The following is a 13928-nucleotide window of genomic DNA, read 5'->3' on the forward strand; positions in this document are numbered from 1 at the left end:
CACTCTCTCTATCTCTCAAATCTCCACTTTACTTCAAAACATCGATTTCTAATCTGAATTACTTCAAATATCATCTCCTAAACCTGTTGGAATCATCAAACTAGTGCAAAAATATCACATTCTCACAAAATCCGAAAATCTTCAAGGTATTTTTCTAAAACTTCTATTTTATCAATTTTTGAACATATGACTAGTTTTAATTAGTTCTAGATTGAAATAGTGATCGAGCATTAATTGTTTAATGTTTAGAAACTAGATTTTACACTAATTTCATCAAAATCTCACAATTTTTCCATTAATTTTGAATTTTCGAAATTAAAAAAAATTGTGTTTTGATTTAATTATGTTGTTACTATGAAAACTATACACATATTAATTTTTCAAAACTTGTTTTTCAAACATTATTTTCAAAAACTTTGCCCATTAGGATTGGTTTAGAGAACCTCGAAATATTGAGGACTCAATTGAGTTTTGGGATTGATTATATTGCATACATATGTTTTAAAATTGCAAGTTGTTCTTTCCATTCTGATTACCTTAAATCATGTCTCATAAGCGTTATAGACCTTCCTCTAGTCGTTCTAGCCAACCTCCAAACTCACCTCCAAATCCTCCACCTATCCAAAAAATTCCTAATCCTAATCCCGATGATCCAAACATAACCATTCGCAATTCTTGCTTTAATGAACCCGGTCGTAGACAAAATCTATACTTTAGATTTTGTCAATACTTTGAGTCTTACAAAATCCGGGAAGAACGAATCTCATCCCTTCAAGCCATGTTAGACATCAATTTTCAACATCTTCCTACCCTTCAATAATGGAAATTTGATAAACTCTTTGAGCTTGAACCAATAGTTTACCACCAACTCGTTCGTTTCTTCTACTCTAATGCCATTTGCATTCAAAACCGGGAGAAACCTTAACCATAGGAATTTGATCCTATCTTCTAGGACAATTCTTTCATCTTGACCCGGAATACATTGCCACGCATTAGGATTAGATAATGACGGGTTAGACAATGAAAAACTAACGGTAGGATCTCAGTATAAACGAAGGGATAGTGTTAGTGTTTTAGATCTTCATGACCGTTTTCTTTATCTAATGATCTCTTGGTGGTTTCGACCATCTGGAGGACGTTACTCTACTCTTCGAGCCTTAGATTTATTTTGGCTACATTGTGTCCAAAATAATCTTAAAATCAACCTTCCACAGATTATCTTTACTGAACTTGTCGAAAACGTAAATCTTGTTCCCAATAAGAAATTATGTTCATCTTTAGTTTACGGTTGTATTATAAGTAATATGTTCAAAAAGGTTGGGCTTAGAGTTGGTCTTGATGCTTCCTTTCCCCTCAAAAACCAAATCAACCTATTCTCTTTAACTAAATCGGGATAGAAGATCAATGAAGAAATTGGTCTTTGGGTTCGTACTCATGAACAACCTCCAGAAGCCGACGAAACAGACGATGAGCCGGAGCAGCACGAAGAACAAGCACAACCAGAAAACCAAATGCCTCCATACTTTCAATCCTTTATGGAGACATTCGATTTATGATATGCATCCATGGATTCTCGTTTCACTTCCATAGAGTCTCATTTATCCACAATGGGAGCTTAACAATTGGAAATTCTTCGGGAGATGCGCACGAACAATGCTTATATGAATGAACGCATTAATGCACTCTCACATGAGATTACCGCTATGCGAGCTCATTTTCCTTTTCCCGATCCTCCTACGGATGCTTGATTCTTTGTCATGCTTTAGTACTTTGAAATAGAACTTAGAGATTATTGTTTCAACATTTTGAATGACTTTGAATTGTTTTTACTTTGGTTGTTGGATATTTGAACTTATTTCATGGTTTATGGATGTTTGAACTTATATTTCTATATATTTGGTTTGGTTAAATTTATTCATTATTGCATCATTTACATCATGTTAGCTATATGACCAATTTTGCCAAGTCACATTGCTTATGAATATTGATTATGAAACTAATTGCTAACATTTCTCTTGATTGTGATCTTGGCAGCTTAAAGCTTTAAAATTCTAAATCAATTGTCTAATGTTTTTCAAAACCTTGTTTTATAATCCTTATCGAGTCTTTTTGATTTAACAAAAAGGGGGAGAAAGTGTTAAAGTGTTTTAAAGGGGAGAAGTGTTAGAGTAAGGGTGTGTAATTTCAAACTAATTTCAAACTTGATTTCAAAATCTTAAAATTAATAAAATGTTTTGTTATATCAAAAAGGGGGAGATTGTTAAAAACATTTTGATATTTCAATATAACAAATTAAGTTAAATGAATTTTAAGATTTTCCAAAAGATTTTCTAAGTATATTCGATATAATTATTCGAATATCAAAATATTACTCCAAATCTTTCAAATGTCATTTTTATCCTTACTCAAGTGTAAAATTAAGTTTTAATCTTAAAATAATTTCAAAACAATTTTACAAAGTATTTCGAACCATTTCAAAGCCAAAAATTTCAGATTGTCCAGAGGGAACCGATTCCCCCTGAATGGTTTGGCTCCGAGAAAAACATAATGCTCGGAGGGAACCGATTCCCTCTGATCAACGGTCGAAATATTTGAATTTTACACTTAGGGAACCAATTCCCTATGAGGGGTATCGATTCCCCCCACACTCCAAGTTGTTTTATTAATTAATTTCACACTAAAACGACTCCAATGACTCCACTAATTATCCCCAACGTTTAGAATCAATTGAAGGAATATTTAAACAAGCTTAGAAGCCATTGATCAATAATAATAAACAACAATCAACAAGAATCAAGAGATAATTAAATAGAAAGCATCAAACCTCAAGTTTGAGCATTTTTAAGCCTATTTCATTCAATATTCACTTTTGCTTTCAAGAACACTTATTGTACTCAATTATATTATTATTGAGTGTTCTTTCTTTGTTTTAGAATTGTGCAAACATCTTGCCTTGTGAGGATTTTCTTGTAAGTTTGCAAAATTTGTATTGTTCTCTTTGGGAGAGAGTGTTATCAAGAATTTGAGGTATAATTCTTAAGGGATTTGTAAGGTTACTCTTTATCCTCAAAAGAAAGACAAATTAGTGAATTTGTGGAAAATCCTTAGTGTGGATAGCTAAGGTAGTGGACGTAGACTTTGATTAAGAAAGTCGAACCACTCTAAATCCATACGCAATTACTTTCAATTTTCTACAAAGCTTCCACCGAAATTTTAATTTGCCAATTCACCCCCTCTTGGCCAATTTCATCGATCGATTAGCTCAACACCAATTCACCCCCCTCTTGACCGATTATATCGATCGATTAACTCAACACCTTTGTATATATACATTTTTTTTTGTTGTAATTAATTTCTTTTTTCCTTAATTTATTTTATTTAATCTAATATATTTATATATATATTATTATTATCTTTTTTTGTTTGTTTTTATTTTTTCTTCCTTTTGTTTTTGTTTTTATTATTATATATATATATATATATATATATTTTTTCTCTTATTTATTCAATTTAACATTAATATTTATTTTTTTCAACTTTTTTTCTTTTTTCAATTTTTTTCAACATTTTCAACATTTTCTTTTTTCAACTATTTAATTTTTTAATCTTTTTTATTTTTTCCTTTTTGAATATAAAATTATTATTTTTCTAATTTTTTTTCTTTTTTTCTTTTTTTAATTTAATATTTTTTATTCTTTTTATTCTTTTATTTATTTCTTTAAAAATTTATTTTTTATTTTTTCTTCATTTTTTTTCTCTTTAAACTTGATTGTATATTTAATTTAAAAAGATTATTGTTTTACATTTTGTTTGCTTAAACGGTTTCTCTTTATTCAGTTTTTGTTTCTGCTGTCATAATGGGAAAATGGGTGCCCGTAGAAGATCTGGAAAAAAAATAAGGGCTTCTAATGGCTGATAATGCCGGTGTAGATGCGGGCAATCTTAATGTTGTAAGAGAAAATGATGTCGCCATCATGGAACAAGGTCCGAAAGTGGTGGAAGAAGATGTGAATATGGAGGAACGCCAACAGGTTGAGAATTCAAAGACTTTCGAAAACGGTGACATCCATGACAAAATTGTGGCAACCCCAACTATTGCCCCAAAGGTAATGTTTATTTAGACATGTTTCTGTTTTGTTCTTCCTTTTTTTTGTTCGGAGTCTTTATTTATGTTGTCCTCATTATGGAACACTGCAGAAATGTGATGACCTGAAGACCTCGACTTCATCAAGCAAGAAAAGAACAAATTCTTTGCCAAAGTCATTGCTCCCTGGTAAAGCATCCAATTCTCCAGTACCTCCTTCTAAACGGCTTCGGGACAAGCTAGGAATGATGCTGATGTTGCTAAGTCGATCGGGAACTCATATGACAAGAAGGAAACAATGCCGAACCTGCTCCACATGTCATTAAAATTTTCTTCTAGCGCCGGTAAAACTAATAGATCAGTAAGAACGTTGAGAGATATTGCAACTCCTCCACAAATGCAAACTAGGGTATTGAAGAAAGCTTCTGATCAAGAGAATTTAGCTACTTCAAGCGATTTTTTTTTTTTTTTTGCAAATTCCAAGTTATACAATCATGGTGGAGTATCCAAACAAGCAACTTCTAGAATCGAAAATAAGTCAAATAACCATGCTTATATTAATAAGAAGCCCGCATTAGACTCAAATGAGCAGAAGAGAAAAACTATAAAATCCCTTCACATGTCGATGGATTTCATATGGCGTGCTGGTGAAGCCGCTAAAACATCGCCTAAGGTATCCAGAGACTTTTGACACCACTACAAACTCCAAGCAGGGTAAGTTGTCTATCGCTGTATGTATTTGTAGTTCTATTTGCACATTCAAGAGTGGATGACATATTTATGTTCACAAGTGAAAAATCATAATATTGTTTGACATTTTTTTATTTAGAATTCATTTCGAGGTTACTCAATATTTAGTAAGTAGGCACCAAGTGGTTTGGAATTTTCAAGTGATTAAGAATAGTTTCATTCACAAACTGCAGGCATCTGTTAATGGGGGTTCAAAGCATGCTTCCAAAGTTCTTCAATCAAGAGATGAAAGGTAATCTTCACACTTGAAATGTCTTTGTTAACACGTTGTTTAATGGGGTTGCAATGGCTTCTGTATGTTCTTTATTACTATTCTGTATTGAATGTGTGACAGCTGCTCGAGATCTTCGTATGCAAGTAGAACCAGTACAAGATCCTCTATTAGTTTGTGTCCATTTAATGGTTCCAGAAGTCTTCAATCACTAGATGAAAGGTAATCTTCACTCCTGAAATGTATTTGCTGCACTTTGTTTAATGCGGTGCAAATGCAATGGCTTCTGTATGTTCCTTTTTCCCGATTTTACTTTATAGACCAGGTCTCAGATACCACTGTCCTAATTACCGAAGCCTGCCTTATATGAACCTCATTACTATTCTGTATTGAATGTGTGGCAGATGCTCGAGATCTTCGAATGCAAGCGGAACCAGTACAAGATATTGTACTAGTTTGTGTCCATTTAATATCAAGAGCGAAGAAAGGGCGGAAAAACGAAAAGAGGCAGGCCTTACCATTCCATTTTTCTCATTCTTTATAATTGTCATGGTTTCAAATTGTACCAACCTTACTGTTTCCTTGCAATTTCAGTTCTTTAAGAAGCTAGAAGAGAAAATGAAAGAAAAAAGGCAGAGAAATCACAAATGCAAATAAAATCGAAGGTACTGCAAAACAGACAACTTTGTCTGTAATCGACGAAGCCCTGCAGTTCACGAGTCGAGTCTCCTAAATTTCAAAGATGCGAACTATTTGAAGAATCGTTTTAGATGCATTGCCTGATTTGATATAAGAGAAAAATGTTATACATGCATACTTGATCTCTGTGTGGTCATAATCTCATTTGCTGCTTTGCATGTCAAACTGATTTATTGCCTGATATGATGTGTAGGAGAAAGAGAAGGATGACATGACTAAAATAAGGCAAAGGACGGAAGCGAAAGCTAAATCAAACGAAGATTCATGCCATGGATCACAGATCCAGCACAATAACACTAACAAGGTTCTTATCTCCTAACCAGTAACTTTCATTTTATGCTGACAATGATACAATGGAATTAACCATGCTTTAACTTATGCTGATTTCCTGTTTATCATCTTGAACAGCTTAACCTCGGGTTTAAATTTTTGTTCTCTATGCTTCGAAATGAACTAAGTTAGCCTCAAGTTGCATTGTCAGTTATACACACACACACACACACAAATGGTTACATTGTCTATGATCCTTATTTCTCTTGATGATCAGTAGATGTTCAATGAGCCTGTGTTGTCAATTTGACAGTAAATTTCGTGCCTTGCAGATCACTTCAAGTCGGCCTCAATCACCAAAACTCGGAAGGAAACCATCCTACAGCATGGTGCAGAGTGCAGACTCTAGACCTCCAACGAGGCCTTCCGCAAGTACCGAGAGCTCTAAGAATGGATTAATGAAAAATAACAGGATCTTGGGGACCGCATTGCCAAAGAACAGGCATGAAAATGCTTCCCCCAATATACAGCTTTCAGTTGGCAAACTGGGTATTCCATATAATCATGAAAATGGCGGATCAGTCAACGGTGGGTGCAGCTGATGAGACCTTATAGGTTCTTTAGTAACAAAAATTATAGAAACCGAAAATAATGTTTTTTGTGAGATAAAAGATATCAAAGAGCAGTTTGTAACATTTTTAGTGGCAAATTCCACATCAATTATAGGTACAAATTTGGGAAGAACCTTAGCTATCTCTCTGCATATAAAATTTTCTGGCTTTTTTACGTACTTTGGATAATGTTAGCTGTTTATAATAAATCTAACACCAAGTTATTATGCAGATTTGAATTTTGAAACAAAAAAACAAGAATAAAAGCCAAAGTAAGATATCCATTCATGTCACTTATACATGCATATTAATACAGCACTAACAGATGCAAATCCCAGGTCAGAAAACTTATAGCAGTAGAATTATTATGTTTAAAGTTTTATCACAATCTGTATTACACATGTTTTTCAACATCCAAGTCCAAACTGCTTATGAAAATGGCATCCAATTGAAGTACTCCACTTATAGATATCACCTGATATAAGAAAAGGATAGCAACTTCAAGCTACGCAAACAACCCTTGATCGATTGCATAGTATTCTGTAGGATCGAATAGATGCTCGTGGTCGAACCTCTGTGCATCGTACATGTAGAATGGAGTTTCGGCTATGAGTGCTGGATCGTTGTACTAGAACAATCAAAATCCTGGAGAGCAAAGTTAATAGGATAACTATCACCTTGAAGCAGCAGATTGCAAGTCCTCAGAGAATGATGCTAAAGGAACTCCTATGCCGGCAGCATTCAGGTTTCTCTGTGCAAATTCCGAGTCAGCGAGGCAATTCTGACTGATGTCCTTAGTTTCAGGCTTGATTTGGTAGCAGATATGGGGTTGAAAATTTGATTCTTCGGCATTTGGTTTTTGGTTTGAACCGGAAACAAGTCAACTAAGTCGGCTAGACTTAAATGCTGGACTACTTCAGTTCTTCTTTGGTTAACCTCTTTGGTAACCATGGAAGGTTCAGGCAGTGGCAGTTGGTTGAATCCATTTTCAGGTTTCAAGGGATCACTTGTTTGGACTGAATCTCAGGAATTTCGGTCCAGGAGTACCGAGCTGGGGTGGTCGAACCGAATGATGCAAAGCTTACACCTGAATCAACTGATCCAAGGGAATGATCAAAGCTCAACTGTGAACTCTTGGTTTTATGAGGATCAGGAATATCTTCAGACAAAGCTCCTTTTGGCTCTGTCATGGAACTGAAGTAATTCCATTCGATCACCTCGACCTTTGAGATCGACACTGAGCAACCAAAGTTATTCCGGAAAAACTATAGGTACCATTCAGCACATCATCAGGCATAGTTCATCGGTTTATGGTGACCGAAATTGGCAGTCGAATCATTCAAAGGAGGATCTGAATGTTTCATTCCAACAAATGAATTCTTGACATCACTATCCTTCTGCAACCTGCTCAAATAGAGTCGATATTCTGCACAAGAGAGTTTCTCTATAAGAATCTCAACAATGTCTTAGATTATTGACAATTACACTCTTTTTTCACAAAACTATAGGTACCATTCAGCACATCAGGCATAGTGTTCATAAAATCCTTTTTTTTTCCTCGAAAAAGAACTCTCTTTTCTACCGAAAATATTTGACAAAATATTCATCAACAGTTGTTTTGCTTTACCTGCAAGTGACTGGCGACGTTTTCTCTTGTCAACCATGGTACATTCATCAGGTCAAGTATTTTCTTAGGACCTACTTCTGTCAAACAGACAATAAACAACAACATGAACACGATGTGTTCGAACATGATCATAAACCATAGCCATATCACTGAAAGAGATATACTGCTACTTCTTGATGATGATCAAGAGAGTTTGAAAGTATACTTACTATCGAATCCGATCTGATTTACCGCTTTGACAAATTTTTGGTGAAGGTCTACTGTCCAAACAACTCTTGCTTTCTTGGTAGATGAAGGATCGGTAAGGTCTCGATCTTCATTCTTGTTATCGGCATCTTTTCTTTTCCTTCCCGAGGTTGTATCGTCTCCACCGAGGAAGTGCCCGTCGTTGAACAGATCACAGCCACTTCTAGTCATCTGAAGACTTTCAATACATTCAAGACTTTCAATGTCTCTCACCTCATTTATCTTCTTTCTGAACACATGCTGCCATATATTGCGCAGCTCTTTCATTCTTATAGGCTTGAGAAGGTAATCACAAGCACCATGTTGGACACCTTTCATCACTCTGCTTGTCTCCCCGTCAACCGACATCACTGTATGTTTTAAATAAATCGAGCTCGTAAGACCTCGATCCCATTAAATCCAAGAACGAAAACGGAGCGAATAACGTTTAAAACAAAGGTTTGTGTGTTACGGTAGAGAACTGACTAATGACAGGCAAGTCCATTTCCAATCCGACGTGTTCGAGAAGTTTAAAGCCGTCCATGTCTGGCATGTTAACATCGCTGATAACAATGTCATAACCGTCCTTCCTTTCGCGAAGCAAGCTCAGAGCATCTCGTGCGAGGCCACATGTAGTCACTGGAACATGGGAAAGCACCATAAAAGAATGTTTAGGATACCATAGAAATATGTCTCTGACTTTCCTAATTCTAACCAGAAGTCATGTGATCATGTCATAAACTACAGGATAGGTCTAAGAAATTTCTAGAACTTTATGATCAATCAACCTAGCCATGATCTCTACCATGCATGCATGTTCCTAGTTCACTGATAATTACCAACTAGAAAGCCGAATTGCGGGGAAAAAAGGCGACAAAGGATCAGTTGAGGGACTCAGTGCTAGGTAGAACAACATCATGTAATTGATATTTGCAGAACAAATTTTGTTATTAGATGCAAAATCTATTCACCAACAACACAACCAGCAATGTCCAAACTCTTAAACCTACCAATTAAAGGGAAAAGAAGTTCAAAACCGAACAGTTTATCATACGGAAAAAGAAAGCAAAACCCAATGAACAGTACAGAAGAATGAAAACAAAGGAAACAACTGCCCCATGTATTATTAGTAAAAGGTAACAACGTATAGTTGATTTAAAGACAAAAGTTTGAAGAAAACGATGAGTAACCTTCGTAAGAACACTTCTTGAGCATCTTTTCGAGGATTTTCAACCAGGTAGGATCGTCATCGACGACGAGAACCCGGAGACCGGCGGGGAAAACATCGTTTCGAGAAGAAGAGAAACCACTTTCACGGAACACCATGTTTTTTTGTTGGTCTTCTCGTAGGGATTCTAGGGTTAAAAAAAGGGCAGAAACGAGGGTGGTTTAAATGGAAAGCTAATGCTCTTAAAAGGGAGGAGAAGAGAAGAAGGAATGACAGTGGGTTTAATAAAAGAAGAAGAATAGGAGAATGAAAGTGAGTTTTTTAAGCCAAAGGTGACGAGATTCCCGGTAATTTTGAACCATTACCACAATTGGTTGAATTTAAAAATGTTAAGAATATCATTATCATTATCATTATATTATGCTACTACTACTACTATTATTATTTGGTTACATATGCTATTATTATTTTTGTGTTAACAAATAGCGGGTTTAAATTATAATAAAAATAGTACGAACCAACTTACTTCAGTAGTTAAAGGAATTGATGTTGTTTTTAGAAGTCACAAATTTGAACATCGCTACTGCATTAGGGGTGATTGAGCGTTCATTGTCAAATAATTATAGTATTTAAAACATATACTATTTTATAATCACCTTAGTTTAATCAAAGAAATATAAAAAATAATCGATGGTAAGCTTAAGTTTGATACAAATTCGACGTTTAGTTCGAGTTCGATTGAATATCATTAGTAGAGTTTGATTACACTCATTTATATTTAAATTTGAATTTGAATTAGATTAAAGAACCGTTTACTTGTTAAATAAGGATGTTTATGTAAATTAATAATATAAAATATTTAAATATATTAATAAAAGTTTAATTAGGCTAATGAGTAGTTCATATCGGGACTTATGATGTTCAAATTCGATTAATAACTCAAATTATTTGATTTCCGAATTGATGATTATCGAATCAAATTTAAATTAATTTCCGTATATTAATGTTTCATTATTTACACCTCAGATAGTATTAAAAAAATTAGCTTAATTACTTGAGAAAAAACTAGAGTCAAACTCACAAATTATTTTTAAAACAATAAAATATTATAAAATAATCCCTCGATTTATAAAAATAAATCGGTCCTTTCTATTAATTTTTCAATTGTAGCCCTTCACTTTACACAGTCTTTTAATTTAGTCATAATTCTAAAAAAAAGAAGCCTTAATATTTACAATTTATGGTACCACTTTCATCTTCTATACTAATCTCTTTAGGGTGCGTTTGGTTCACGGAATGTAAGATTATCAGTGGGAATAAAAGATTATCAGGGAATATGATTACTGAGAATGTTGTATTTTGTGTTTGGTTGGTTTAGCAGGAATTTAAGATTACCGTGTTTGATTAAAAGAATAAAAGATTATTGGATTATATTTGATCAAATTGTCCTTATTATATTTGTTTTTTAACAAGTTAAAAAATATTTATATATTTCTTTAAAAATTTAAATTCATAAAATTTATTATATATTTTTTTACAAAATTGAAAATATAAAAAAGTTTAATGAAAGGGTAAAATTTTATTTTAACCCCTAAACTTCATATAAAATTTTAATTATAGACTTTTTTTATAAATATAAAATAGTTTAAGGATAAATTTGTAACTTAACCTTCGTAGAATTTTTATTAGTCAATGACAGAATAAGGATATTTTTTAAAGAAATTTTTTTAAGGACATTTTAGTCCAAAACGCCGGTAATCCAACAATACCTAAGGAAAGGGAGGTAATGACATTCCCGATAATATACCCCAAAAAATCCACTTTTGGTAATGTAAGATTACCGGGAATGACATTCCCGGCCAACCAAACGGGGGAATGTGGATTCTATTCCCATGAGAATCTCACATTCCCCCAACCAAACACACCCTTATTGTAATCTTCCAAACTCAACCCCTACGAAACTTCTGTTGCGGAAGACGGCTATCGGATAGAGCAAAATCGCAACTGATAATTTGAGAAAATAAAATTGAAGATAAAAGAGACACAAAATTTACGTGGAAAACCCCTGAATAATATAGGGTAAAAACCATGGGCAACGATAGAAGAATTTCACTATGAGAGAATAGGAATTACTTCTCTCAATCGACCAAGAAGAAAACAATGATAATTCTCTCTTGATAAAAAGGAGAAAACAACTCTCAAGAAACTCTCTAAATTCTCTCTAGTATTGGAAGAAAGCTATAATGTTTTGGGATGGTTTTGAAGCCAAATGGGATAGGGTATTTATAGCTAAATCTTAAGGACTTAATCTTGTAAATACACTAAAGTTTAATGACTAAAGTTTGTAATTTGACCATATAAAAAATCAACAAAATTGTCTTTTAACAATTTTTTTCCAAAGCCACCGGCTGCTTAGCAGCCCATGTGGTTTGATTTTTCAACAATCTCTCACTTGAAGATTTTATTGGAACAATCATATCTTCACATCATTCTTTCTCTACCTTGTACCATCATGTTGCTTACTTCTCTGACAGGCCACAAGAGGATCGACACCAGGTAAATTTATCAGCGTTGATTGCCTTTGTCATGAAATCTGCTATGTTGTCTTTGGTATGGATTTTCTACATATCTACTGTCCCTTCTTCCACATTTTCACGAATGAAATGATATTGAACTCGTATGTGCTTTGTCCTTGAATGAAATGTTGGATTCCTTGCTAGATGCAAGGCGCTTTGACTGTCACAAAATAGAGAGACATACTCTTGATTGTGCCGAAGCTCCTCCAATAACATCTTCAACCAAATTGCCTCTTTACTGGCTTGTGTAGCTGCTACATATTCTGCCTCTGTTGTGGATGTAGCCACAACCGACTGCAATTTTGAAACCCAGCTTATAGATCCACCAGCAACTTTGAATACATATCCTATAGTAGATCTGCTTTTATCCAAATCCCCTGCATAGTCAGAATCTACATACCCATTGATTAGTAAGTTTGATCCTCCGTAACATAATGCAACATTTGAGGTCCCTTTGATGTACCTCAGGATCCTCTTTACTGTATTCAATGCTCTTTGCCTGGATTTGCCATGTACCGACTAACCACTCCCACTGCTTGTGTAATGTCTGGTCTTGTGTATATCATAGCAAACATTAAACTTCCCACTGCTGATGCATATGGTACTCGAGACCACCTCCATCCTCTCTTTTTCACTGCTAGGACTCATACTGGAGGAAAATTTGAAGTTAATAGGAAGAGGGGTAGAAATTGGCTTACAATCTTGCATGCTGAATCGTGACAAGATCTTCTTCAAGTAATTCTTTTGTGAAAGCCAAATCTTCCTATTACTTCTATCTCAGTGAATTTGTATCCCTAGAATCTTGTTTTCTGATCCCAAGTCTTTCATTTCAAATTCCTTAGCCAGTTGTGCCTTCAATTCTTCAATATGATCTTTGTTGGGCCCTGCAACCAACATGTCATCCACATACAACAACAATATAACAAATTGTTATCACCGACCTCTTGAAATAAGCACAAGGGTCTGCATTAAGTATGTTTATATCTAAGGACATAATGAAGGAATCAATCTTATAACAACACCTCGGCGCCTGCTTTAGACCGTACAGAGATTTGTTTAACCTGCAAACCAAGTTATTCTTTTCTTTTTCTTCAAAACTTTCAGGCTGGAGCATGTAAATCTCTTCTTCAAGATTTCCATGAAGAAAAAATGTTTTAACATCTAGCTGCTCTAGATGTAAGTTCAATGTAGCACACATTGCCAAAACTACTCGAACTGTTGTTAGTCGAACCACAGGAGAAAATATTTCATTGAAATCAATACCTTCTTTTTGAGCATATCCTTTGACACCAGTCTTGCACGATACCTCTCAACTTGATCGTCACCATTTCGCTTGATTTTGAAGACCCATTTGTTACCAATTGGCTTCCTTCCTTGTGGTAGTGGCACAAGGTCCCATGTATTATTTTTATGAAGGGCTTCAATTTCTTTTTGCATCGCCATCATCCACAGTGAAGCATTTGAGTTGTTTATTACCTCCTGGTATGTTGATGGCTCACCATCCTCTGTTGAAAGGCAGTATGCAATATTACCTTCTATAACATAATCTGAGTGCCAATTGGGACGTCTTCTCACACGATCTGATTGACGAGTTGTTGGTGCTTCAGAACTCTGGTTCTTGTTTCATATCTGGTTCTGCTTCAGAATAATCTCCTTGTTTCAAACTCCTTTTCCACATTTATTTGTGTAGTCTGACTTTTTAGTGCT

General features: G+C 34.6%; 2 protein-coding genes and 1 pseudogene across 2 annotated transcripts; 2 read left to right on the plus strand and 1 right to left on the minus strand.

The window, feature by feature from the left end:
* The first annotated feature begins 3843 nt into the window (after positions 1-3843).
* Positions 3844-4769, plus strand: LOC120124961. Its single transcript, XM_039143503.1, has 2 exons — positions 3844-4106; positions 4198-4769. Exons 1-2 carry the CDS (start codon positions 3909-3911, stop codon positions 4408-4410), a joined length of 411 nt encoding a protein of 136 aa, XP_038999434.1. The 5' UTR covers positions 3844-3908; the 3' UTR covers positions 4411-4769.
* Positions 4770-5951: 1182 nt separating this feature from the next.
* LOC120124950 lies at positions 5952-6846 on the plus strand. Its single transcript, XM_039143497.1, has 3 exons — positions 5952-6048; positions 6347-6589; positions 6655-6846. The coding sequence occupies exons 1-3, from the start codon at positions 5956-5958 to the stop codon at positions 6664-6666; spliced, it is 348 nt and encodes a 115-aa protein (XP_038999428.1). The 5' UTR covers positions 5952-5955; the 3' UTR covers positions 6667-6846.
* Positions 6847-6915: 69 nt separating this feature from the next.
* LOC120125091 lies at positions 6916-9914 on the minus strand (annotated as a pseudogene).
* Positions 9915-13928: the final 4014 nt, after the last annotated feature.

The sequence above is a fragment of the Hibiscus syriacus genome, unplaced genomic scaffold (genome assembly GCF_006381635.1).
Source record: "Hibiscus syriacus cultivar Baekdansim isolate YM2019G1 unplaced genomic scaffold, ASM638163v2 tig00110429_pilon, whole genome shotgun sequence".
NCBI lineage: Eukaryota > Viridiplantae > Streptophyta > Magnoliopsida > Malvales > Malvaceae > Hibiscus > Hibiscus syriacus.